This window comes from Sciurus vulgaris (assembly GCF_902686455.1).
Source record: "Sciurus vulgaris genome assembly, chromosome: 16".
Classification (NCBI taxonomy): domain Eukaryota; kingdom Metazoa; phylum Chordata; class Mammalia; order Rodentia; family Sciuridae; genus Sciurus; species Sciurus vulgaris.
Genome location: NC_136477.1, coordinates 4,784,323 through 4,809,564, shown reverse-complemented (window position 1 = coordinate 4,809,564; position 25,242 = coordinate 4,784,323). Strand labels below are relative to the sequence as shown.

Here is a 25,242-nt window from a genome sequence, read left to right as displayed (position 1 = left end):
ATTCAGGGACTGACCCTCCCTGCAGATGCTGAGAGGGTAGACATGATCCAGCTGCAGCTTCCCACCGCATTCTGTGCACAGGGCTTTGTCTCTGTTTGGGCAGAGCCGGGCATGGTGTTCTTCCTGAGCCTTCTCTTCCTGCTCCTGCAGCCTGTACATAATTCATTGGTTAAAGCTAAGAATTGCTTAGGATATTTGAGGCCCACTGTCTTCAGAGATGGAGACCTGGTCCTGGGTGGGTTTTTCCCCCTTTACAACATGAACCAGGACTCAGAGATATCCAGGATATCCTTTTTACTCCAACCAAAGACTGACGTGAGAGCCACCAGGTGAGTTTCTAGACTGTGTGGATGTATTAGGTGTGGTCATGATTTTGTGTAAGTGTATAGGCTTGTGTATGTGTGTGTGTGTGTGTGTGTGTGCATGTGTGTTCCCCCTAGGAGTTATAAAAACTGTGCACAGTCATGACAGAATCATAGAACCGTGAATTCTGAGGTCCTTTCCTTCTCTTTTGGTTTTATTTTGAGCATTCCAATTACACATAATAGTGGTATTTATTTTGAATATTCTTAAATACATACGATATGAGTTTCTCCATTTCACTTGTCCTTTACCTTTCTACAACCTTCCATTTTCATCTTCTGCTCTGTGCTATTTTTCCCTTCTGCTTTTTATTGTGCACACAGTTGTACCTAATGGTGGGATTCACTGTTACATTTTCACACCTGCACACGACACAGCAGTGTAATTTGGCCACTGTCTCTCTCCAGCACTTCCCTCTCCCCCCTGCTCTGGCCTCTTGGTCCCATTTCTCCACTGATAACCCTTCCATTTTCATGAGATCTCCCCACATTTCTTTCCCTTTTTCCTGTCTAGCTTCCAAGTATGAAAGAAATACATGGCCCTGGGCCTTCTGAGTTTCTCTCATTTCACTTAACATAAGGGTCTCAAGTTCTACCCATTTTCCTGTAAATGGTATAATTTTATTTTTCTCTATGGGTGAATAGAACTCCATGGGGCCTATGAACCACATTTTCTTTCTCCATTCATCCATTGATGGACACCTGTCTTGCTTCCGCAGTTTAGCTATTGTGAATCGTGCTGCTGTAAACATGGGTATGCAGGTATCACTCTAGTAAGATGACTTTAATTCTTTAGGGGAAACAGCAAGGAGTGGTATAGCTGGGTCATATTGTGGCTCCATGACTGGTCTTTAGAGGGACATACTGATTTCCATAGTGCTTGTACAATTTACAGTCCCATCAACAGTGTAAAAGTGTTCCTTTGCTTCCACATCCCCTCCAACATTTACTTTTATTTATATTCTTGAGGACTGCCATTCTGACCAGTATGAGATGAAATCTCAACATAAATTTGATTTGCATGTCCATAATTGCTAAGATGTTGAACATTTCTTTATATATTGGTTGGCAGTTTGTATGTCATCTTTTGAGAAGTCCCTGCTTAAAATTTGCCCATTATTTGTGGTGTTTTGGTGTAAAGTCTTTTGAGTTCTTCATACATTGTAGATATTCATCCTCTGTCAGGAGTGTAGCTAGCAAAGATGCTGCCCCATTCTGTCACCTTTGCTAAGCAGAATTTAATGTGATACCATCCCATGTATTCACTCTGGGCATTATTTTCTGAGCTTTAGGGTTCCTATTGAGAAAGTCATTGACTGTGCCTCTATGTGGGTGTGTTGACCCTAGGTTTTCTTCTAGAAGTTGCATATTTTCTAATCCAATTCCTTGGTCTTTTATCCATTTTGAGTTGTCTTCTGCTCAGGGTGCGAGATAAGGGTCTAGTTTCACACTTCTAAATATGGACAACCAGTTTTCCCAGCATCAGCCTTGTTCAAGACTGTCTTTTCTCCAGTGAATGTTTTCAGCATCATTGTCAGGGGTCAGGTGACTGCAGATGTGTGGGTTTGTCTCTGTACCTTATATTCTCAATCATTGAACTACATATCTGCTTTTATGGCACTAAAATGTGCAGTTTTTGTGACTCTAGCTCTGCAGTATAGTAAATAAGTCAGGTATTGTGATGCCTCCAGCATTGCTCTCTTGGCTTAGAATTTCTTTGAATATTCTGTGTCTTTTTTTCTCCCCCCCAAAAAAAATACTTTAAGACCTTTTATCTGGGGCTTTGAAGAAATCCATCAGTATTTCAATGGTGAGTTCACTGAAACCGTATGTTATGTTAGGTAACATGGCATTTCAACAATACCAATTCTATCCATGAACATGGGAGGCATTTCTATCTTCTTGTGTTTCCTTCAATTTCTTCTTTTAATGTTCTATAATTTCCATTTTATAGATCTTTAATTTCTTAGTTTTATTATTTGGCATATCACTTTTTTGAGACTTGTGAGTGTATACATTTTTCAGATATGTGATAGGATTCAGCATCTATTGAGACCTCTTCTTCAAGCTGTTCCCCTTGAATGAGTACTGGGGCCTTTGGAGAGAGTTGAATGTTTTCCAAAAGTTGATCTCATAGAATTGGAGAGTAGATTGGTGGGTATCAGAGGCTGAGTGAACAAGGACTGGTGAGGGGTGGGACAGGTGGATCAGTGGTACTCAATTACATTTAGACAAGCTGGATTGTCTGGGGTGCTATTCCACAGTAGGATGGTTACAAACAATGATAATGAGCTGTGTCCTTGAATACCTCAAAGGAATGATTCTCCATGTTCTCATCTTGGAAAGGGAGAAACACTTGAATAGAAGTGTATACTGAACCTAAACACTAAATAATGTGTACATTCATGAAAACATCATGTGGTACCTCATGAATATGTACACTTTTTACATTTGATCTCCCAGTTAAAACAATATTTAATATTAAACCTTTAAAAACATTTCCTTCATTTAAAAAATCAGAACAAGTAAGATTAAAAAAAGGCTTAAAGACAAAAAAGTATTGATTCATTCTTATTAATTTTTAATAATACAAAGATAAAAATTAAGAATGGAATAAATTCCAACTGTATACTTTGTCTACTATATGTAACCAATATCAAATTAGTTCTATATGAACAGAAAGAACATTTTTCTCAATTATTTAGAGAAAAAATATCTGAACATGTGTTTTAGTGACAAAAAAATCCCTCATCCTTAAGTACCAATAATACAGAAAAAAATTATTGGAAAGAATGGGAAAACACATTGTAATTAAAGAGAAAACATTGTCATTTGGGAACTGGTTAAAATATTTCACAAATATTCAATTAAAGAGTTCCCACAAAATAACATGATAAAACAGTTCATGAAAATTCATAGAATTAAACCATAAGCAACCATGGATATGAATTAAGTCACCAATAACATAAAATACTAAGAATTCATAATTCATCAAATGAAGTTCTTGAATATTTAAATAAGGATTCAATTTAAGATAGAACTGCATCAATTATACGCAATGAAAAGGAAAGAAATACATAAAGATTAAACAAAATATTAATTCTGTTAGAAACAAGAAATGTTATAATAAAATTCAAAAACCAATATATTTGACAATCTACTTAGAGAAAAGCTCCAAATGTTGAAACATAAAAGGAGAAAGGATTCTCTAAAGAGAAAGAAGAAATATTTCAAGCTGACTAACCAGCTTGAAGACTAAAGAAATAAATTGGAAATTCTGAATCAAATATTAGCATTCAAGGAAAAATATAATTGAATAAGACAGCTGTGATAAGGAGATAGAGTAGATTTTAGAAAGCATCCACTCAAAATGCCCCATGAGGAAGGGCTGTAGAGGATGCTCCTCTCAAATGTTTGAAGAAATGGCAAGTTAGGGTCTTTTTAACTATTAGGGACACGTGGAATCCATACTGTTATGTATTGGTGTCTGGTTTTAACTAGATGGAAGGCCACAGGTTGGGAAGCCCCACAGACTTTGCTAAAGTGTTTACAAAGGGGAGTGTGTGTGACCCTCACTGGCGTCCCCAGAGGAGAGCACCTTACTCTATTGTGCATGCTCTGATGCACCTCCCATTGACAGTTTATTTACATTTTTTTCTTTCTTTTTTTTCCTTTCTTTCTTTATTTTTTTTTGTAAACAAATGGGATACATGTTGTTTCTCTGTACATGGAGTAAAGGCATACCATTTGTGTAATCATAAATTCACATAGGGTAATGTTGTTTGATTCATTCTGTTATTTTTTTACTTCCCCCAAACCCTCCCACCCCTCTTTTCCCTCTATACAGTCCTTCCTTCCTCCATTCGTGCCCCCCTCCCTAACCCTAACTCTAACCCTAACACTAACCTCTCCCACCCCCCATTATGTGTCATCAACCACTTATTAGCGATATCATTCATCCTTTGGTTTTTTGAGATTGGCTTATCTCACTTAGCATGATATCCTCCAATTTCATCCATTTGCCTGCAAATGCCATAATTTTATCATTCTCCATTATATATATATATATATATATATATATATATATATATATATATATATATATATATGCCACAGTTTCTTTATCCATTCATCAACTGAAGGGCATCTATGTTGCTTCCACAATCTGGCTATTGTGAATTGAGCAGCTATGAACATTGATGTGGCTGTATCTCTGTAGTATGCTGATTTTAAGTCCTTTGGGTATAGGCCAAGGAGTGGAATAGCTGGGTCAAATGGTGGTTCCATTCCAAGTTTTCTAAGGAATCTCCACACTGCTTTCCAGAGTGGCTGCACTATTTGCAGCCCCACAAGCAATGTACGAGTGTACCTTTTTCCCCACATCCTGGCCAACACCTGTTGTTGCTTGTATTCTTGATAATCGCCATTCTAATTCGGGGTGAGATGGAATCTTAGGGTGGTTTTGGTTTGCATTTCTCTTATTACTACAGATGTGGAACATTTTTTCATAAGTTTGTTGATTGCTTGTATATCTTCTTCTCTGAAGTGTCTGTTCATTTCCTTAGCCCATTTGTCGATTGGGTTATTTGCATTCATGGTGTAGAGTTCTTTGAGTTCTTTATAGATTCTGGAGATTAGAGCTCTATCTGAAGTATGATTGGCAAAGATTTTCACCCACTCTGTAGGCTCTTTCTTCACATTGCTGATAGTTTCCATTGCTGAGAGAAAGCTTTTTAGTTTGACACTATCCCAGTTTCTGATTCTTGCTTTTATTTCTTGTGATATGGGAGTTCTGTTGAGGAAGTGTGGTCCTAAGCTAACATGTTGAAGATCTGGACCTACTTTTTCTTTTATAATCTGCACGGTCTCTGGTCTGATTCCAAGGTCCTTAATCCATTTTGAGTTTAGTTTCATGCAAGGTGAGAGATATGGATTTGGTTTCGTTTTTTGCATATGGATTTCCAATTCTCCCAGCACCATTTGTTAAAGAGGCTATCTTTTCTCCACTGCATATTTTTGGCACCTTTGTCTAGTATGAGAAAATTGTATTTATTTGGTTTTGTGTCCGTGTCCTCCATTCTGTACCATTGATCTACCTTTCTATTTTGGTACCAATACCATGCCATTTTACTATTGCTTTGTAGTAGAGTTGAAGATCTATTATTCTAATACCCCCTGCTTCACTCCTTCTTCTAAGGATTGCTTTAGCTATTATGGGTTTCTTCTTCTTCCAGATGAATTTCATAATTGCTTGCTCTATTTCTGTAAGGTACGTCATTGGGATTTTAATTGGAATTGCATTGAATCTGTATAGCACTTTTGGTAGTATGGCCATTTTGACAAAATTAATTCTTCCTATGCAAGAACATGGGAGATCTTTCCATCTTCTAAGGTTTTCTTTAATTTCTTTCTTCAGTGTTCTGTAGTTCTCAAAGCAGAGGACTTTCACCTCTTTTGTGAGATTGATTCCCAAGATTTTTTTTTTTTGAGGCTATTGTGAATGAGGTAGTTTTCTAATTATTCTTTCCAAAGATTCATTACTTTTGTATAAAAATGCATTAGATTAATGTGCATTGATCTTATATTCTGCTACTTTACTGTATTCACTTATGAGTTCTAAAAGTTTTCTGGTGGAATTTCCTGGTTCCTCTAGGTATATAATCATATCACCAGCAAATAGGGATAGTTCGAGTTCTTTTCCTATTCGTGTCCCTTTAATTTCTTTAGTCTGTCTAATTGCTCTGGCTAGAGTTTCAAGGATGATATTGAATAGAAGTGGTGAAAGAGGGCTTCCCTGACTGGTTCCAGTTTTTAGGGGGAATGCTTTCAGTTTTTCACCATTTAGAATGATATTAGCCATGGGCTTAGCATAAATGGCCTTTACAATGTTAAGGAATGTTCCCACTATCCCTATTTTTTCTAGTGTTTTGAGCATGAAGGGGTGCTGTATTTTATCAAATGTTTTTTTTTTTTCTGCATCTATTGAAATAATCATGTGATTCTTGTCTTTAAGTCTATTGATATGGTGAATTACATTTATTGATTTCCTGATGTTGAACCAACCTTGCATCCCTGGGATGAAACCCACTTAATCATGGTGCACTATCTTTTTAATATGTTTTTGTATGCGATTTGCTAAAATTTTGTTGAGAATTTTTGCGTCAATGTTCATTAAGGATATTGGTCTGAAATTTTCTTTCCTCGATGTGTCTCTGTCTGGTTTAGGTATCAGTGTAATATTGGGTTCATAGAATGAGTTTGGGAGGGTTCCCTCCTCTTCTATTTCATGGAATACTTTGAGAAGTATTGGAATGAGCTCTTCTTTAAAGGTTTTGTAGAACTCAGCTGAGAATCCATCTGGTCCAGGACTTTTCTTTGTTGGTAGGCTTTTGATGACTTCTTGTTTCATTATTTGAAATTCATCTATGTAAACTGTGTATGTCCTACTCATTCAGTTTAGGCAATTCATATGTCTGTAGAAACCTGCAGATGTCTTTGAAATTTTCTACTTTGCTGGAGTATAGATTTTCAAAATAGCTTCTAATTATGTTTTGTATTTCACTCATGTCTGTTGTGATATTTCCTTGTTCATTCCGCATTGTAGTGATTTGGGTTTTCTCTTGTCTTCTCTTTGTTAGTGTGGCTTAAGGTTATTAATTTTGTTTATTTTCTCGAAGAACCAACTATTTATTTTGTCAATTTTTTGTATTGTTTCATTTGTTTCAATTTCATTGATTTCAGCTCTGAGTTTAACTATTTCCTGTCTTCTACTACTTTTGGTGTTGGTCTGTTCTTCTTTTTCTAGGGCTTTGAGCCGTAGTATTAGGTCCTTTATTTATTGAGTTTTACTTCTTTTATTAAATGCGCTCCATGAAATAAATTTTCCTCTAAGCACTGCTTTCGTAGTGTCCCAGAGATTTTGATATGATGTTTCTTTATTCTCATTTACCTCTAAGAATTTTTTAATTTCCTTGCTAATATCTTCTGTTATCCATTCATCATATAATAGCATATTGTTTAATCTCCAGGTGTTGGAATAGTTTCTGTTTTTTACTCTTTCATTTATTTCTAACTTCAATCCATTATGATCTGACAGAATACAAGGTAGTGTCTCTATCCTCTTGTATTTGCTAACATTAGCTTTGTGGCATAATATATGGTCTATTTTAGAGAAGGATCCATGTGCTGCTGAGAAGAAAGTGTATTCGCTCTTGGTTGGATGGTATATTCTACAAATGTCCATTAAGTCTAAATTATTGATTGTGTTATTCAGATCTATGGTTTTTTTGTTCAATTTTTGTTTGGAAGATCTGTCCAGTGCTGAGAGAGGCATGTTAATATCATCTAGTATTATTGTGTTATGGTCTATTTCGTTTCTGAAATTGAGAAGGATTTTTTGACATACATGGATGAGCCACTGTTTGGGACATAATGTTTATGATTGTTATGTCTTGCTGATTTATGCTTCCCTTAAGCAGTATGAAATGTCCTTCTTTATCCCTTCTCACTAACTTGGCTTGAAGTCCACATTATCTGAAATGAGGATGGATACCCTAGTTTTTTTGCTGAGTCCATGTGCATGGTATGTTTTTCCCCATCCTTTCACCTTTAGTCTATGGGTATCTCTTTCTATGAGGTGAGTCTCTTGCAGGCAACATATTGTTGGATCTTTCTTTTTAATCCAATCTGCCAGTCTATGTCTTTTGATTGATGAGTTCATGCCATTAACATTCAGGGTTATTATTGAGATATGATTTGTATTCCTGGTTATTTGGCTCATTTTTTAAATTTAATTTTATTTTTTTTAACACGACTTGGTTCCTCTTTATTTGACAATTCCTTTAGCATTATTCCACCCTTTGCTGATTTGCTTCTTTGTTTTTCATCTCTTTCTCATGGATATGTTGTTGAGAATGTTCTGTAATGCTGGCTTTCTTTTTGTATATTCTTTTAGCTTTTGTTTATCATGGAAGGATTTTATTTCATTGTCAAATTTCAAGGTAAGTTTTGCTGGGGATAAAATTCTTGGTTGGCATCCATTTTCTTTCAGGGCTTGAAAAATGTTCTTCCAGGACCTTCTAGCTTTTAGGGTCTGGATTGAAAAATCTGCTGATATCCATATTGGTTTTCCCCTGAATGTAATTTGGTTCTTTTCTCTCACATCCTTTAAAATTCTGTCTTTATTTTGTATGTTAGGCATTTTCATTATAATGTGCCTTGGTGTGGGTCTGTTGTAATTTTGTGTATTTGGAGTCCTATAAGCCTCTTGAACTTGATTTTCCATTTCATTCTTCAGATTTGGGAAATTTTCTGATATTATTTCATTGAATAGATTGTTCATTCCTTTGATTTGTTTCTCTAAGCCTTCCTCAATCCCAATAATTCTTAAATTTGGCCTTTTCATGATATCCCATAATTCTTGTAGATTCTGTTCATGATTTCTTAGCATCTTCTCTGTTTGGTCAACTTTGTTTTCATGGTTAAATATTTTGTCTTCAATGTTTGAGGTTCTATCTTCCAGGTGTTCTATCCTATTGGTTATGCTTTCTATGGAGTTCTTAATTTGGTTTATTGTTTCCTTCATTTCAAGGATTTCTGGTTTTTTTTTCTTCAATATCTCTATTTACTGAAATGATCTTTTGCTTCCTGTATTTGCTCTTTTAACTGTTGATTGGTGCAATCATTCAATGCCTGCATTTGCTCTTTCATCTCATCGTTTGCTTCTCTGATCATTCTGAACTCCCTTTCTGTCATTTCTTCTGCCATGCTGTCATTGGATTTTATTGATGTAACATCTAGAATTGTTTGGGACAACTTCTTCCATTATTTTCTCATATTGTTCAGGTATCAGTGGACCGCTGAGATGTTGCAGATTTGACTGATAATGTCCCTGAAGATTTCTAGTATATTCCCTCTTAGCCTTCAGTTGCCTGAATTCTTGGAGGAAGTTGATAGTGTGGTGCTCCACAAGGAAGCTGCCTCTCTAGGGGTGGTGGCCTTCAGGTGGGGTATATTCCCTGCTAGTGGGCAGAGGTGCCTCCACATGTTGACCAATGGTCATCCAAAGAGGAACTAGGCTGCAGGCTGAGGCAAGGCCTGTTTGGATCTGTGTCTCTGGTTTTACTGTCCTTGTGGGAAAACCCCACTTGGCAGGGAAGACTCACCCGGTGGGGAGGTCTCGCTGGTCAGTTCCTCTCCGAGAGGTTCCCCTCAATCCACATCTACCCCCTGGCTGGGCAGCCTTTCTCTGCAATGTTCCCAGGGGCCCGGACCTACCTCCTGGTCCTGGGAGCCTCGCCCTTTGCAGACGAATCTCCCTAGGCTGCCCCTCCTCAGAGAATCTGCCCACAGTCCTGGAACCTTTGCTTTGCCCCTCAGCTTGTCCCTGTGAGGCTCTTCCACCAAGAAGCCTCCTAGGTCCTGGGACCCTGCTCTGCACCTAATCGCCTGGCTATGCAGCCCCTCCTCTGAGCAGCCACCTGGAGCCCCATACAGTTGCTCTGAGTCCCAGCGACCCACCTCATTCCTCTTCCTCCAGGCAGCCACCCAGTGTTCCGGTGCATTCACTCTGTGTCCAAGTGACCCTCCATGCAACTCTTCCTCCTCCAGGCAGCTGCCTGGAGTTCCAGTGTGGTCGTTATGGGTCCAGGCAACTGACTGCACAACTCCTCCTCCCAACAACAGCCCATAGCCCTGGTACAGTCACTCCAAGTCCAAGTGACCCACCACACTTATCCTCCTCCTATGGGCAGCCCCCTGGGTGTTCAGGAGCAGTCGCTGTTAGTCCAAGCGACCACCATATGCCTCCTCCTCCGGGCAGCCTCCCAGAGCTCTGGCATAGCCGCACCAAGTCCAAGCAATCCACTGCACCCCTCCTCCTCCTCCAATCAGCCTGATGGGGTTCAGGAGCGGTCGCTCTGAGTCCAAACAACTCACTGCACACCTCCTCCTCTGGGCAGCCACCCATAGCCCTGGTGCAGTTAGCCAAGTCCAAGTGACCCGCCGCGCTCCTCCTCCTCCTCCTCCAGGCAGCCCCTCGGTGTTCAGGAGCGGTTGCTCTAAGTCCAAACAACTCACCACGTGCCTCCTCCTCTGGGCAGCCGCCTGTAGCCCTGGTGCAGTCACTCTGAGACCAAGCGACCCACTGCGCTCCTCCTCCTCCTCTGGGCAGCCCCCAGTGTTCAGGAGCATTTGCTCTGAGTCCAAAGAGCTCACACCACACCTCCTCCTCTGGGCAGCCACACAGAACCCCGGTGGGTTGCTCCAAATCCAAGCACTGTGCTGAACGGCCTCCTCTCCAATGCTCCCAGTTGTCCGGGTTCACTGCTCCCACACCTTCCATTTATAGGAAATCTGCTCAGTGGGTAACTTATGATCCAGGAAAATGACACCTCACCACTCACAATGCCATGCAAGCCTCCCAGTTCACTTCCTAAGACGGAGTCACTCTAGTATCTTACATGTGCCCAGAGAACCTTGTTCACACCAGCTTCATGTGAAAGCAGGAGTCCTTCATAGAGGATTAGAGAGACTGATCCAGGCCTTGCACAGTGGAGAAGATGACTCTGAAATGTGTGGTTGGATCACCTTCACTCCTTGTTCCCTTGTGTTTAGCTGGCTTTGGAAGAACTACCAGTATGTGCTGGCTTTCTACTTTGCCATCCAGGAGGTCAACAAGGACTCTCACTTGCTCCCCAACCTGACCTTGGGGTTCCAGGTCCACAATGCCTTCTCCAGTGACCAGTTCACCTTGTGGAGCACTCTGCTTTGGTTGTCTGGAAAAATGGAGCCTCTCCCTAATTACAACTGCCAGACACAGACCAAGTCAGCTGCTGTCATTGCAGGAACCACATCAGCATTCTCAGCTGAGATTGGAACCCTTCTGGAGCTCTACAAGACCCCACAGGTAGGTGGGCTGTGAACTCTGCAGACTAATTGGGATCTCCTCCGATGGCAGTCCGTAACACTAAATCAAAGGGAAATTCAGCTGCTGGGCTTCCATATCCCATGAGGATAAAACTCACCCCAGGAAATTGTATAAGTTGCAAGACACCTCTGTTTATTCCATCCTTTATTCCCTCTACTTAAGTTGAAAAGCTCACGAGTGTCTTGCACACTGTCTTTTGGGAAGTCACATGTCCTTTCCTAATGGAAATAAAGCTGAAAAGTTTGGTCTTCCCTGTGCTCAGAAGGAGAGAACTGAGCAATTTCTACACCATTTGTGGGGATATGAGGTGTCCCATCAAAGCTCATGTGTGAGACAATGAATGAAATTTTAGAGATTATATTGTTAGGTTATAAGAGCCTTAATCTAATCAGTGTATCAACAAGCTGGTAGATTAACTGGGTGGTGACAACAGGCAGCAATTGTAGCTTTTTCTACTATGCTCTTCTACCATGATGTCCTGCCTCACATTGGACCCAAGGAAATGGAGTCAGCCACCCATGCACTGAAACCTCTGAACCCATGAATGTGCAAATAAACTTCTCCTCCTCTAATTGTTGTTGTCAGATCATTTAGTCACAGCAGAGAACAAGCTGACTGAAAGAGCACTCTTTCTCTTTTCTGAACAATGATCCATTCATGATCCATATACTACAAAATTCTAACATGCCCTGTACAAGAAATAAACCCCAATTCCAAGAATTCAGAGTCATGACAATTATCTTTGCTCATTAGGTCACATATGGACCTTTTGATCCCATGCTAAGTGATGAAGACCAGTTTCCATCACTCTATCAGATGGCCCCCAAGGACAGCTCTCTGGCCCATGGAATGGTCTCCCTACTGCTGCATTTTGGCTGGACCTGGGTGGCACTCTTCATATCTGATGATTTGAAGGGAGAGCAGTTCCTCAGGGATCTGAAAGCAGAGCTGGTAAAGAACGGTATCTGTGTGGCCTTAACAGAAAAGCTCCCTGACACTAAGACAATGTATGGACCCAGCAACATTGCCTTCTGGACTAGAATCAGAGTCTCCTCTGCAAATGTGCACATACTCCACGGTGAAGCAGGGAGCCTCATCATCGTGGACCTCGCAGCAGAATTCTTCTTAACCACAGGAAAGGTGTGGATCATGGCTGCAAAGTGGGATATCATCATGGCGGAGATGGTCCACATGCTGCACTCTTTCCATGGAAGTTTCTCTTTCTCACCTCACAAAGGGGTGATCCCTGGCTTCCAACACTTTCTCAAGACAGTTGACCCTTCCCACTACCCTGAAGACTTTTACTTCCCAAAATTGTGGTATCACCTTTTTGGTTGTTCACCTGCTGGGTCACTATGTGGAAAAATTTTTAATTGTCCTGAAAATACATCCTTTGAGACTGTGTCAGGAGTGATTGACATGTTAACCATGTCTGACTCCAGCTACTTCATCTATAATGCTGTGTATGCACTGGCCCACGTCCTCCATAACATGCTTATTCAGAAATCTGAAATGGGATCTTCAGAAGACACTGATCAGCCTAGACTTCTTCCCTGGCAGGTAAAACTCATCCAGTACCAGGTCATGCACTGGGAAACTGACAGCATCTATGGGTATTACACTCAAGTATCTCATGGTCATGTTTTCTCTTAAGATCAATAGAATTAGGAAAAATGGAATGTGCATTTTTTCATACTGAATATATTACAGATAACTGTTATATACACATAATTATATATATACAGATACTTGTTATCTGTATCAGGAGTATTCTGTCAAAGGAGGTGTTGGCTTCATACAGTTGAATAAAATATTACATCAAAATACTTTCGTATGTAAGTTAAAGTTATATAAAATATCCAAACTCAGTCCAAGACAAAACAGGGCAACAATTAATCAGATCTATACATTTCATTAGTGTGCACACAAGCATAGAGAATATTGACATAGTGGCCACCTTTGACAGAAGCTGTTCCACCTGAAATACTAAATATGTAGTGCCCAAGTCCTCTGGGTGAAAAGAGAAATGGTTCCAACATAGTATCCTGAAATGACTCTGGAGAATGAATCGGCTTTTGACATCACTATTCCACAAAACTGGAAACAAGCATGGTAACAGGGCCTTTGGTTTTACTTTTAGATGGCATGCCACCAATGATGTCTGCAGCTCAGGATATCTCCCTGGGTCACATATGGTTTCTTGTTTAATTTCCATCTGGCTTATCTGAATTAAAAACCCATTCATGGAACACATTTATGAGCTCTTCTTCTCATGTACAAGGGACAAAATGTTTAAGGAAATTTATCAAGGAAATCAATCAAATTTCATTTTCATTTCAGATGTGGTTAAATACATGCATGTCAAACATTATGTCATCAAGTTTAATTTGCCATCTATTGTCTATTTTTACTAACAATATTTGATATGCCATATTGAGTTTATTTTGATGCAATTCTATGGAAAATAGGTGACTTTATCAAGATAACTTCAATGACATAATTGTGGATTATTTAGAATGGTTTCACTCTGCACAACTGAAGACTTAAACAATAGTTGTTTAAAGAACAAGGGTTAGTTATCTTGCCCAACACAGAGATTCAATGTTAGCATACTCTATAAAAAATCATTAGAATCATGAGTTTTAATATTTCTATTTCAGAGCAACGGACACAAACTGCAATATTATGAGAGGATGACATTTTCCCAAAAATATTTCAGGCATAGAGAGAAAACAACTCATATGTCATGCTTTCTTAACATTTGTTGAAGTAAAATTGATACATAAAGCAATGGCCAAATTTAATATAAATACACTCATGATTTTTGAGTTATGCATTCACTCATGAACCATTACCAACAAGAAACCCATGTCCGTTGTGACCTTTTCAGTGTGGAAGGATTGACTCCTATGAAGCCCTAAACAGATTTGATCGGTCAGTGTTGCAAGGAGCCCATGCCAAGGCCACACTGGGGATCATCCTAGAATTGTTTTGACTGAATTGTTCCACTCCATCATTGTTTTTCCCACTTGAATCCATGAGGTGGTGACACCCAAACAGGGCTGAGTCACTAATGGCAATGACTCCAGAATGGAGGCTGATGTAAGAAAAGGACTGCTTGGTACATGTGGCTTTCCATCTTTCATTCTAATGTGCTCCTCATGTTCAAATTCTGCCTCTCCTGCAGCTGCATCAGTTCCTTAAGAAAATCCAGTTTACAAACAGTGCTGGGGACCACATCTCCCTAGATGAAAAGAGCAATCAGATGCCCCACTATGACATCCACAATGCTGTGAATTTCCCTGCTGGGCTTGGGCTGCTGGTTAAAGTAGGAGAGTTTGTCTCCAAGAGTTCACTTGGTCAAGGCTTGGTCATCAATGAAGAGATGATAGAATGGCCCATTGGATTCACAGAGGTATGATCCATTTCAGTATTGAGTACAGGGGAGGGATCTGAATGGAGTCCTGAAATGAGACTAGTTGTGACTCTATAACTCAGCACTAAAGTCTCCTTTCCCTCCTCAACTGCTAATATGTGGTCTTGCTTTTGCAAATTTTAAGCTGAAATCAACACAAAGAACAAGTTCACAAAACCATTATTTGTATTTTGTGTATGTTAGTTTCAGCAGCAATTGAAATGAACAAAGTTAATGCATGGAAATAAAGATATAAAAATAAAGATGAATAAATACCAAAATATGTCCCTCCACACATCCAGAAGCCTTTTACTAAATACGGCCCAGATTTATTATGCTTTTATGCCCTATGAATATGAGTAAATTATGGACTCACATCTTTGTGGAGAACATTCAAAATTCAGCCTTTCTTCTACTCAGCATCTCTATGAATTGGCAAGATTTTATAACATGTTTTAACATTGGGATTTTCCTACACTGTTTCAGGAGATTTATGTAACACTCATGATTCCCACCCCATTGCATTATTAATTGTTAGCAGTGGTATCCAGCTGAGCATGGTGGTGCAGGCCAGTGATCCCAATTACTTGGGAAGTAGAGGCAGAAGGATCACAACAAGTTTGAGAACAGTGTTAGCAACTCTGCAAGACCCCATAACAAAATATAAAATTAAAAATGACTTAGGAATATAACACAATTATATTGCATTTGCCTAGAATGCATGAGACCATGGCTTCAATCCACAATACCAAAAAAATCAAAAAACAAACAAGCAATTTATACCTGGGCTGTGATACTCACAGCAGAATAAACCCAAGCCATGGTGTGTAACGCCCTCTCACTACTTCTCTCCTGACCTTGCTCTTTTCAGCAGTTACTTTCAACAGCTTGCCTACTTTGCTTTATTTGTTCCTTTTTATCATACGTAATTGTTGGGAGAAATCCTAGTTGTTCACTACCAGCAGTGAACAATTCAAGTGTGTAAACTTGTAGGGAAGAGTATTCTGCTTCGGCTACCTAGGCAAGTACACAACTGCCCCAAATTGACTCAGTGTTACCAAGGGAGTCCATATAGGAACCTGGTGCTCTGATCCCGTGTAGTGCATTGTAATTATGCAAGAAACCTATAAAATCTATTGCTGTTCCTGCAATAAATGAGCTTGTAGGCTGTTCACCACAAGCCTGCTTCCACCAAACTCCTGGAATCTGGGTCTTGACTCTGTGACCTTACCCCAACTATGAACTAGCCCAGCACAAGGGAAACTACACATAATACTGGGCTTCATGATGCCATCTTCATCCATGCCCATAACATAATTCATCAGTTCCATTCCCCAGTGCTTCCCGTTCCCCTACATCTGCCACTCCTCGTCCCTTCCTCCACTTTACAGTTTCCATCTGTTGTCATAATTGCTTCTTATTATTTCAATGAATGCATTCTAATTCCACATGAACACTGGGTTCATTGTGGTGTATTCATACAAGGACAGAGTAGACTTGGACAGAATTCGTTCCCAGTACATCTTCCTGAAGATCAGTGCTGTTGAGATGGTGTCCACCAGAGATTTCCCAGTACATTCATGACAACTGCCCCTCCCTGTCCATCCCCTTTCTCTTCTGTTTAACTCATCCTCTGCTTTTGTGAGATGCTCTTCTTATTCTCCCTCTCTCTCTCACCTTAACACATATGAAAGGAAACTTTAAATCCTTGACTTCTTGACTCTGACTTATTTCCTTTAGCATGATATTCTCCACTTCTATCTATTTACTAGCAAATCACATAATTTCATTCAACATTATGACTGAGTAAAACTCCATCATGTATATCTTTCACATTTGTTATCCTTGTGTCTTTTAATGGGTACCAGGGTGATTCCATAATGAGCAATTGTCAGTTGTGCTGCTACAACCTTTCACTTCAGTACACTTTTTTCATATATACTGAGGGGTGGACTAGGTGGGCTCTATTACTGGGTTTTGAGGAATCTGTACACTCACACCCATAGTAGTAGAACTAATTATCAATTTCCCCAAAAATACACACATATACCTTTTCCTCCATGATTTCCAGTAATTAATATTAGGTGTGTTCTTGATGCTTGCCAGTCTAACTGAAGTGAGAAGAAATCACAGTATCATTTTGATTTTCAAGAATGAAGGTGTGGTACAAATATTATCAGGCATAGAAGCTCTTGGAATCATCACCACATAGAAATTTGCATCCCAGAGCTGTGCAGGAAGAGGTTAAACACAAAGAGAGAAAAAGTCTGGGGTGTGGCTGGTGATGCAGGAATAAAAATGACCAGGAACCTTGAGAATATTTGGTAAAACAAAGTCAAGATAGCAAATGTAATCCAGGTCAAGAAGGTGAGGCCCCTTCAACATGGTGGGAGCTGGAGGAGGACATGCTGAGGACTTCCTACCCACACTAAGATCTCTTAGGAGGGACATGGACAGCCTTCAAACTGCTGACAATGTGCAGAATCAACACTATTGCTTCTCTTTCCCCCCAGACTCCTCAATCTGTGTGCAGCCAGAGCTGTGGTTCAGGATTCTGGAAAGTCCCCCAGGAAGGAAGGCCTGTCTGCTGCTTTGCTTGTGTGTTTTGCCCACAGGGACACATTTCCAACCACACAGGTAGATGTAGAAAGAGCCTATGGTCACTCTGTCTTCTAACCAGTCCCAGAGGAGAGGAAACCAAGGCTGTGGGCCTCACCCTGGACAATAAAGCACCCTACTCTTCATCCTCCCCTCACTCACTCTTACTCTTCCCATTTTAGCATCACTGCTGCTACCCCATTAGGTGACAGCTCTTGTCAGCACTGCTCTTCCTGTTAGACACCCCTGCAGAGCTGACTCCAGAGGCCCCTGACCTTGACAATCAGTGCGGGTGAGATGGTGTCCACCTGAGATTTCTCAGGGCACCAGGCAGAGTCTGCCCATGCATGGAAGAGGTCGAACACCCAGAGCTCCCTGGGGGTGCACTGAGGTCTTGAACCCAACACTGTTGCCACCAAATGATGAGTATATACAGGTTCATGAAAATATTCTCTTCTATTTTGTGCCATGTCATGAACTCTGAAAAATTTTGTGCTAAGTACACATACTTGAGATGAATATCACTATAATGTCAGATTGACTGACCTAGTACAAGAAGGGAAGAAATGAAAATATAAAGTCACATCACCCTAACAATATACAGTCTGGTATATGTAAAGATAAATTTTATATGCATCACCAGTTTCAGGAATTTATGTCAAAATTAAATATGTTCTTGGAAAACAGAAAATGTACACTTACTTTAAAGTATTTTCATTTTTCAATATATTAATGATACTCATTATAATGACTTCAACCCCCACAAACCTGTTCAATTTCAATAATCTCAACAATAGGAATTATTGATTTCACCACTTGGCAGAGTCAATAGATGTATTCAGATAAAAGTAAGCTAACCATATCTCACTTTGAATTTTTCTATTTGAGATGCCAAATGAGTGTGTAAAATAAGAGACCAAAGGCATGAAGGCTCCATACCCATAATGCAACGTGTACACACTTGTGTGTGCCACACCTGTTTCTGAGATAGATTCCAGGAACCTTGTTCACTGTGATGAGGAACAAAAGTCTCAAGGAATGTGATAAACAATTACTATTAATTATTAGTCTGGAATTCTGAATTGTTGCATGAGTATCGCTTATAAAACCTAAAAAAGAATGTTAAGACAGGAACAGGGAAACTGGTGGCTGGTTCCACACATGAAACAAAATTGATGCACAGATGGGGCCATTAGTGAACCCATGGCAGAGGCTACATCTCTGCTGGGAGAGCAGGTGTGAGCCGTGGCAGAGGGAGCACAGGGCTCCTGGGTCAGGATGCCACACACACCAACCCTCAAGGAGGGTACCCAGTCACACCGTCTGCTTTAAATGAATGGAAAGGCTTAAAGTAACACCATGTTCTTCAGTAACTGCATTACCATATCAATTAATATAAAAACAATAACAAAGCAGCAATATATTTTCATTCAAAATTCCAATATTTCAATCAATCTCTTTTCAATATTCTCTTTACACATGCAAAGAATGTTTAAATTCTTATATGTACATACAGTTAAATTACTTTATAACATTCGTCTCAGAGAAAAATAGGAAAATAACCAAGGGAGGAGTCTACTTCAAGTGTGCAACTACTACTAATCACAGTTGGTATCTGATGAAAGGGAATAGCGTATGATGCGTAAGTAAATGAATATCAAAAGGCCAAATTAGTATCAACTTTTTAAGTTTTGTGATTTTTCCAAACTAATTTAGAAACATTCCAGGTTCAGCTTTTCCTTTCTCCAATCACATTTCCTCTTACACTGCTCATCATACCCCTGGATGATTTGAATTTTCCCTGTGCAAGTCCCACAAGATTGAGTTAAACCCCAAGTGGGCAAGGCCTACTGCTACACAAAGCACATGCTGCTTCACTACCAAGTCACGGGTTTGCCTGAATCCTTTCCTTGATTCTCGTCTGAACTACAAGTAACTGGACACTTCAATTACAGCTGTCACACTCATAAGGCTTTGAGTTAGCAAATCATATTTGAAAAGTGGCTTCTAGGAAACCAAGTAAAAGGGAATCTCATCCACACTGAGCATCATGGGACTCAGCACACACACTCCTAATCCTGAAAGAATTCCAGGGGAGGAAGGAGAAGTGAGAAAATTGAACAAAAATATTCACAAAAAAAGATGATATCAAAAAAATTAAATTTATCAAATTACCACAAGAAATTATGGTAGTCATGGACGTAGGATGCACCAGAAAAGTTTCCTCATTCACCTGTCCATCCGGGTGTGACTCGGTGCTCATCGTTGGGTGAATAGTAAAGAGAAGCATGGCAAAACCGGGTTCAACAGGAGGATGACTCTGGGTGGGGATAGAAAGGGTGGAAGAACCCAGGTCTTGAGGAATACACCCAGTCACTGATTGAGGCAACCCAGAACACACCATCAGAGGGTCCCATGGAAGTGGGTTTGGTCTGAGTTGAATGCATTATCCAGGAGTCAGTAATGGAGGAACTTCTCCATCGAGCAGTGTGTACTCACAATGATATTGCAAAAATAACCATTTCCTTTAATAAGTTAAATGAGAGGAATTTGTGTAAAATAAATACTGAAACTTTGCCTTTTCCACAGATACAATGCAGTGTGTCCCATGCCCCACACACGAGTACCCTAACAGTGAGAGGACTCGCTGCCTCCAAAAGGTGGTGACCTTCCTGGCTTATCAAGATCCCCTGGGCATGGCACTGGCCTGCACAGCTCTCTGCCTCTCTGCACTCACAGCTGCTGTTCTTGGGGTCTTCCTGAGGCACCAACACACTCCCATAGTCAAGGCCAACAACCGGGCTCTCAGCTACATCCTGCTCATCTCCCTCACCTTCTGTTTCCTCTGCTCCCTGCTCTTCATTGGCCGTCCCAACACAGCCACCTGCACCCTCCAGCCAATAGCATTTGGGCTGGTGTTCACTGTGGCAGTTGCAACTGTCTTGGCCAAAACTCTCACTGTGATCCTGGCCTTCAATATCACTGCCCCAGGGAGAAGGATGAGGCGGTTGCTGGTGTCAGGGGCACCTAACTACATCATTCCCAGCTGCTCCCTGATCCAACTGACTCTCTGTGGAGTCTGGCTGGGCACCTCTCCTCCCTTTGTGGACTCAGACACACACTCTGAACATGGCCACATCATCATCACCTGCAACAAGGGCTCGGTCACTGCCTTCTACTGTAGCTTGGGATACCTGGGCTCCCTGGCCCTGGGGACTTTCATGGTGGCCTTCCTGGCCAGGAACCTGCCTGACACCTTCAATGAAGCCAAGTTCCTGACCTTCAGCATGCTGGTGTTCTGCAGTGTCTGGCTCACCTTCCTCCCTGTGCACCACAGCACCAAGGGCAAGGTCATGGTGGCTGTGGAGGTCTTCTCCATCCTGGCCTCCAGCGCTGGGCTCCTGGGCTGCATCTTTGCCCCCAAGTGCTATGTTATTTTACTGAGACCAAATAGTTGCTCTCTGCATGGGTTCAGAGATAAAACTCTTTGTGGGAGTAATAAGCCTTCTTGAGTTTATTTTTGAAAATCAAGTGTCGGAAGATAAATCAATACTCTCCCAACAGGTTGATATTGGATTTCTACATGAGATTTCCTCAGTGAACCAGCAATCCACACCCCTTTCTACACCAATGACAGTTGCCCTACCTGCATCTATCTCTTTTTCCCATTGACTTGCACTTGAAGTGATTTTTATTCACAAAATCTGCAATGCATCCTGCAGCTCCTGCTCATCTCTGGACTTCCCACCTGCATGTTGACTTCCATTTGACTCCTTCACTGACTTTAGTCATACATAATTTGTTCTAAATTCCTCTGGGCTTTTTGCTCTTTTTTAAAATCCCTTTATGTGTTTCAGTGATTTCTTTTTCTATCAAATAAGTAATATATTTCATTTACTAAATAGAGTAGGTTCTGGTAATCGCTAATGTATTTCTTCTTATTTTGTTTTTTCCTGTATTCTTGAGATCATTTTGCAGAATTTTCCTTCCATGTATCCCTTAGAATTTTAGAGTCATTTTGTCACAGGTTGTAAGAATCGTGATTTATATTGGACTAGCAATTTATTGAATTCATAATTTCATATTTGAATCCAAGTTGTAGGTACACAACAGTTCATATTTCTACCTGTGGGCAGATAAATATATCTTTCCATTGACCATTTCTCTTCACCATTTGCTCATGAAATATATGCACCACCATGATTTGCTATGGTATGTATGAATGTAGGTATTTATATTGGTAACTATATTATATAAATTCATAGAGAACACCTTTGCAATACCTTGGCTTATATGTGGATATCCTACATATTCTATGAATTAATAGAGAACATTTTTTCTCTGCTAGATTTTCAGTTTCATTATGTTGTAAAAGGAAGGCATTCTTCTTGTAACACACTCATACCACCTTCTTGCGTCTTATATTTGGGCTGATGGTATGTTGGGGGTCTTTAGGCACATGAGCTTCTTGGCACTTTTATCTCATCTCTCCCATTCGTTATTCCCCTTCATCCTTTTTGTGCTTATATATATAATATGTTGCCTGAGAATGGAGTTGATTATGGGATTCAACTACTTTAATATTCACTAGGAAAGTTGTCAATATTTTTATCATAAAATATCATATACCTGTTACACTTTGTGGCATATCCTTTATCCAATGAAAACTTGTTCTTCCATTAAAAATTAATCAGAATTTTAAGATTTGATTGAATGGTTTCCTGGTTTCCTTGATACAATTTTTCTCCTACACCTCTCAATTTTATGAATTTCAGTGCTAATTGTGACTCTTTGCTCTTGAGTAAAGACTTCATTGCACATGGGGTGCAGTTTCTTCATGAGATGATCTATTTTGTATGCACATGTTTGCACTGGTTGTGAATAAATCAATCATTGTTTCCATTGGTTGTACCGTCCCTATTGGATTTTTAAGAATACCTATTCAAAAGAGTGTTTCTTCTCTCTCTGCAAAAGAATCTCCTGTGGACAAAGTATGGGACCAGTTCATCAACCATTTCCTTGAGGATTCAGAGAAGAGAGGAGGTGGACAGAATGACAAATGGGGAGGTGGGGTGGGTAAAATGGCAGGAAAACAAAATGACCATGAGATTGAACAGGTTAGATAGGTAGTGGACAGTTGGATAGACATGACAGCTTTCACTCTAGGTTTGGTACAAAGACAGATCCAGTGATACCCCCATAAACAACATCATACATTTAAGATGAGAACATCCAGTTTATATGAATTACAAGTAGTGGGAACCCAAACATAAACTGAGTCAGCAAAATGAGAATATATCCATGTCTATAAATTGCAGTGTGTCCTGTCCAAAACAGAAAATTCATTGTCTTCCTTGCACAGATTCAATCACATGCTCGTTTAGGACCTCTTCACTGCACCAGGAAGAACAATATCAGATAAGGAGAAGAGTCCCCATGCCTGGACCAAGCACCGTGATTAATCACATCTAAACTCCAGGGATGCTTCAGTGAGAAAAATTAATTCACACTCACAAACCTGGTTATTAAAAGAGTAAGAAGAGAATGATAGACTTTGGGAGACAGCTGTAATTATCCACAGTACCCATGTAATCCTAAGAGGACTTACCACAATGTTCACACCACATGTGGAATGGACCTGAATGACATCACACTGTGCTCTACATGTGTTGCCTTTGTGTTTCAGCCAGGAAAGATAATTGGCACTCACCATGGTGGCACACACATGTAATCCCAGAGATGTGGGTGGCTGAGGCAGAAGATCTCATTGAGAGGCCAGCCTCTGCAATTTAGGAAGACCTTGTCTCAAATTCAAAACAATAAAAAGTCTGAAATGTGGATGAGTGATGGAGTGCCCCTGGGTTCCCACTCCACTACCAGAAAGAAGGAAAAAAGACAATTCCCACTCCTGAATATTCGCATATTAGAAAGAAGGTAAAAGACATCCAAGAAGTGATAGAAAATAGCAAGTGGTTCACAATTCAGGAGAAAATACTCTCAATACAGGAAACTGAGAACAACTCATGTGAACCAATAAACATTGGATTCCTAGGTGGATTTTAGACTTGAACATGTTATGAGAGATGACACAAAAATGGTCAAAACACATAGAAGTTGTTGAAAATATTTAAATCAAAATTGAGACATGTCTTTTGATGTCCTAGAAGAGGTAACAGTGAATTCTACTTGGATTGTGCTCATATATTGGAAGCCTCGTCTTTAATGGGGCAGTGTTTGAAGGGGAGTCATGATGAACACTTGGGACGGGGGGTCAGAGCACTCATGAATGAATTAAGGCCATGAAATAATCAACTTTTCCTCAGTGAGACAAAATGCTTGAGAAAAGAGACTTAAAGGAGGGATAACATATTTTTGCTCAGGCCCAATAAGTGTCAACCCAGGGTCAGCTAGTGCCATTTTTTCCTGTGATGAGGCAGAAAGTTGTGCCAAGGCTCAGCTGTTCACCTCACAGCAGGCAGGGAGCAAAATGGGTCTAGTGACAGGACATACCCTCACAGTTTGTGCCACCAGTCACTTACATTCTCCAACTGCTCCAGCATCCCGCAGTTCCCGGACCTCCCCACAGCACCACCAGCTGAGGATCAGCCTTCAACACAAGAGACCACAGGGACATTTAATATCTCAAACACAGTTCTCTGCCCCTGGACTCATGAACGTCACATACTGAAAATTTGCATTCAGTCCATCATGCAGAGTCTCCCCATAGTCTTAAAGTTCCAGCATTGTTCAAATGTCCACATCCAAAGACTGCTCTGAGACTCAAAGAAAACTTTAGCTGTGAGCCCCTACAACATTTTTAGAAGTTGCGTATCTCCAACATATGATGGCATGTGATAAACATTCCATTCCTAAAGGAAACCACACAATATCAAAGTAGATTTAGCCCAGAGCAAGACCACAACAAAACAGGTCAAACATTCAATCCTTTCCCTGCAATTCTGGCATCCACAGCATGTGGTGGTGGGATGTTGAACTGAAAGGTCTTGGGTAGCTCTGACCCTATAGGCTTTCTGACTTAAACTCATGTGGTCATTCCCTTGAGCTAGTTCTTCTTGTTGTCTGTGACTGTTGTCACCAGAAGTTCCACATCCCTGGTATCTCTTAACTTCCTGAGATCTTCACTTCAGTATTAGCTCACTAACATCTTTATGCATCACTCTTTCAGAATATGGCTGTAGGAATTTCTACCCTGCCACACTTTGCCTGGCCTCCTGGCCTTTCTTGAAGTCTAGATAAAAGACTTCATGGACCATCATACTCTCACTCTGCATGTCTGCAAAACAAGCAACGTGTAGATATTGTCAAGATCTGTTGGAAAAAGAAGCAGTGTCTTGGTCCCCTTAGAATACAGGGAAGCATTCTCTAGTAACTACATGGCTGAACATGGTGAAATGATTCCTGGAAAACAAATTGCTAGGTGACTCCATGGGAGCAGGACTCTCTCTTCTTACAGAAATGTCTTTCAGGTAGGTCACTCATTGATATCCTTGAGCCTGTAGTAAGCGGGGTACAATCATCAGTACTGAGATGCCCTCATGGTATCTTCCCTATTGTCCCAGTGCAAGGGGCTCAGCTTCTTTTCAACGGTGCTAATCTCTCTGCAAAGCACACCCTACGTGATCTCCACTTTACACGTGGTCCTTTTCTGGACAAACTGCAAGTGCTTCAGATTTTTCTGATCTGCTTTGCTTCCAATACTTAATGTAAATTTGGATAAAAGCAACCAGAAACTCCCAAACCACTGCCTGAATGCTGTTCTTCCTTGACATTTCTTCTGCCATATTCTTTAGTCTATAAATACTAATCTGAGCTTCACAGAATCTCAGAACATGGGCAAAACATAGACAAGTCCTTTGCCAGAATATAACACAAATGGCCTCTTGTCTAATCCTCAAGACAGTCCCCATTTTCATCTAAAA

General features: G+C 40.3%; 1 protein-coding gene across 1 annotated transcript; it reads left to right on the top strand.

Moving 5' to 3' along the window:
• Nucleotides 1–42: 42 nt before the first annotated feature.
• Nucleotides 43–20,814, top strand: LOC306646484 (vomeronasal type-2 receptor 116-like; the record flags this gene model as incomplete). The annotated part of the gene is made up of 6 exons (XM_079115084.1): nt 43–329; nt 10,977–11,268; nt 12,043–12,915; nt 14,477–14,704; nt 17,218–17,341; nt 19,892–20,814. The coding sequence occupies 6 exons, from the start codon at nt 43–45 to the stop codon at nt 20,812–20,814; spliced, it is 2,727 nt and encodes a 908-aa protein (XP_078971210.1).
• Between the last annotated feature and the right edge of the window lie 4,428 nt (nt 20,815–25,242).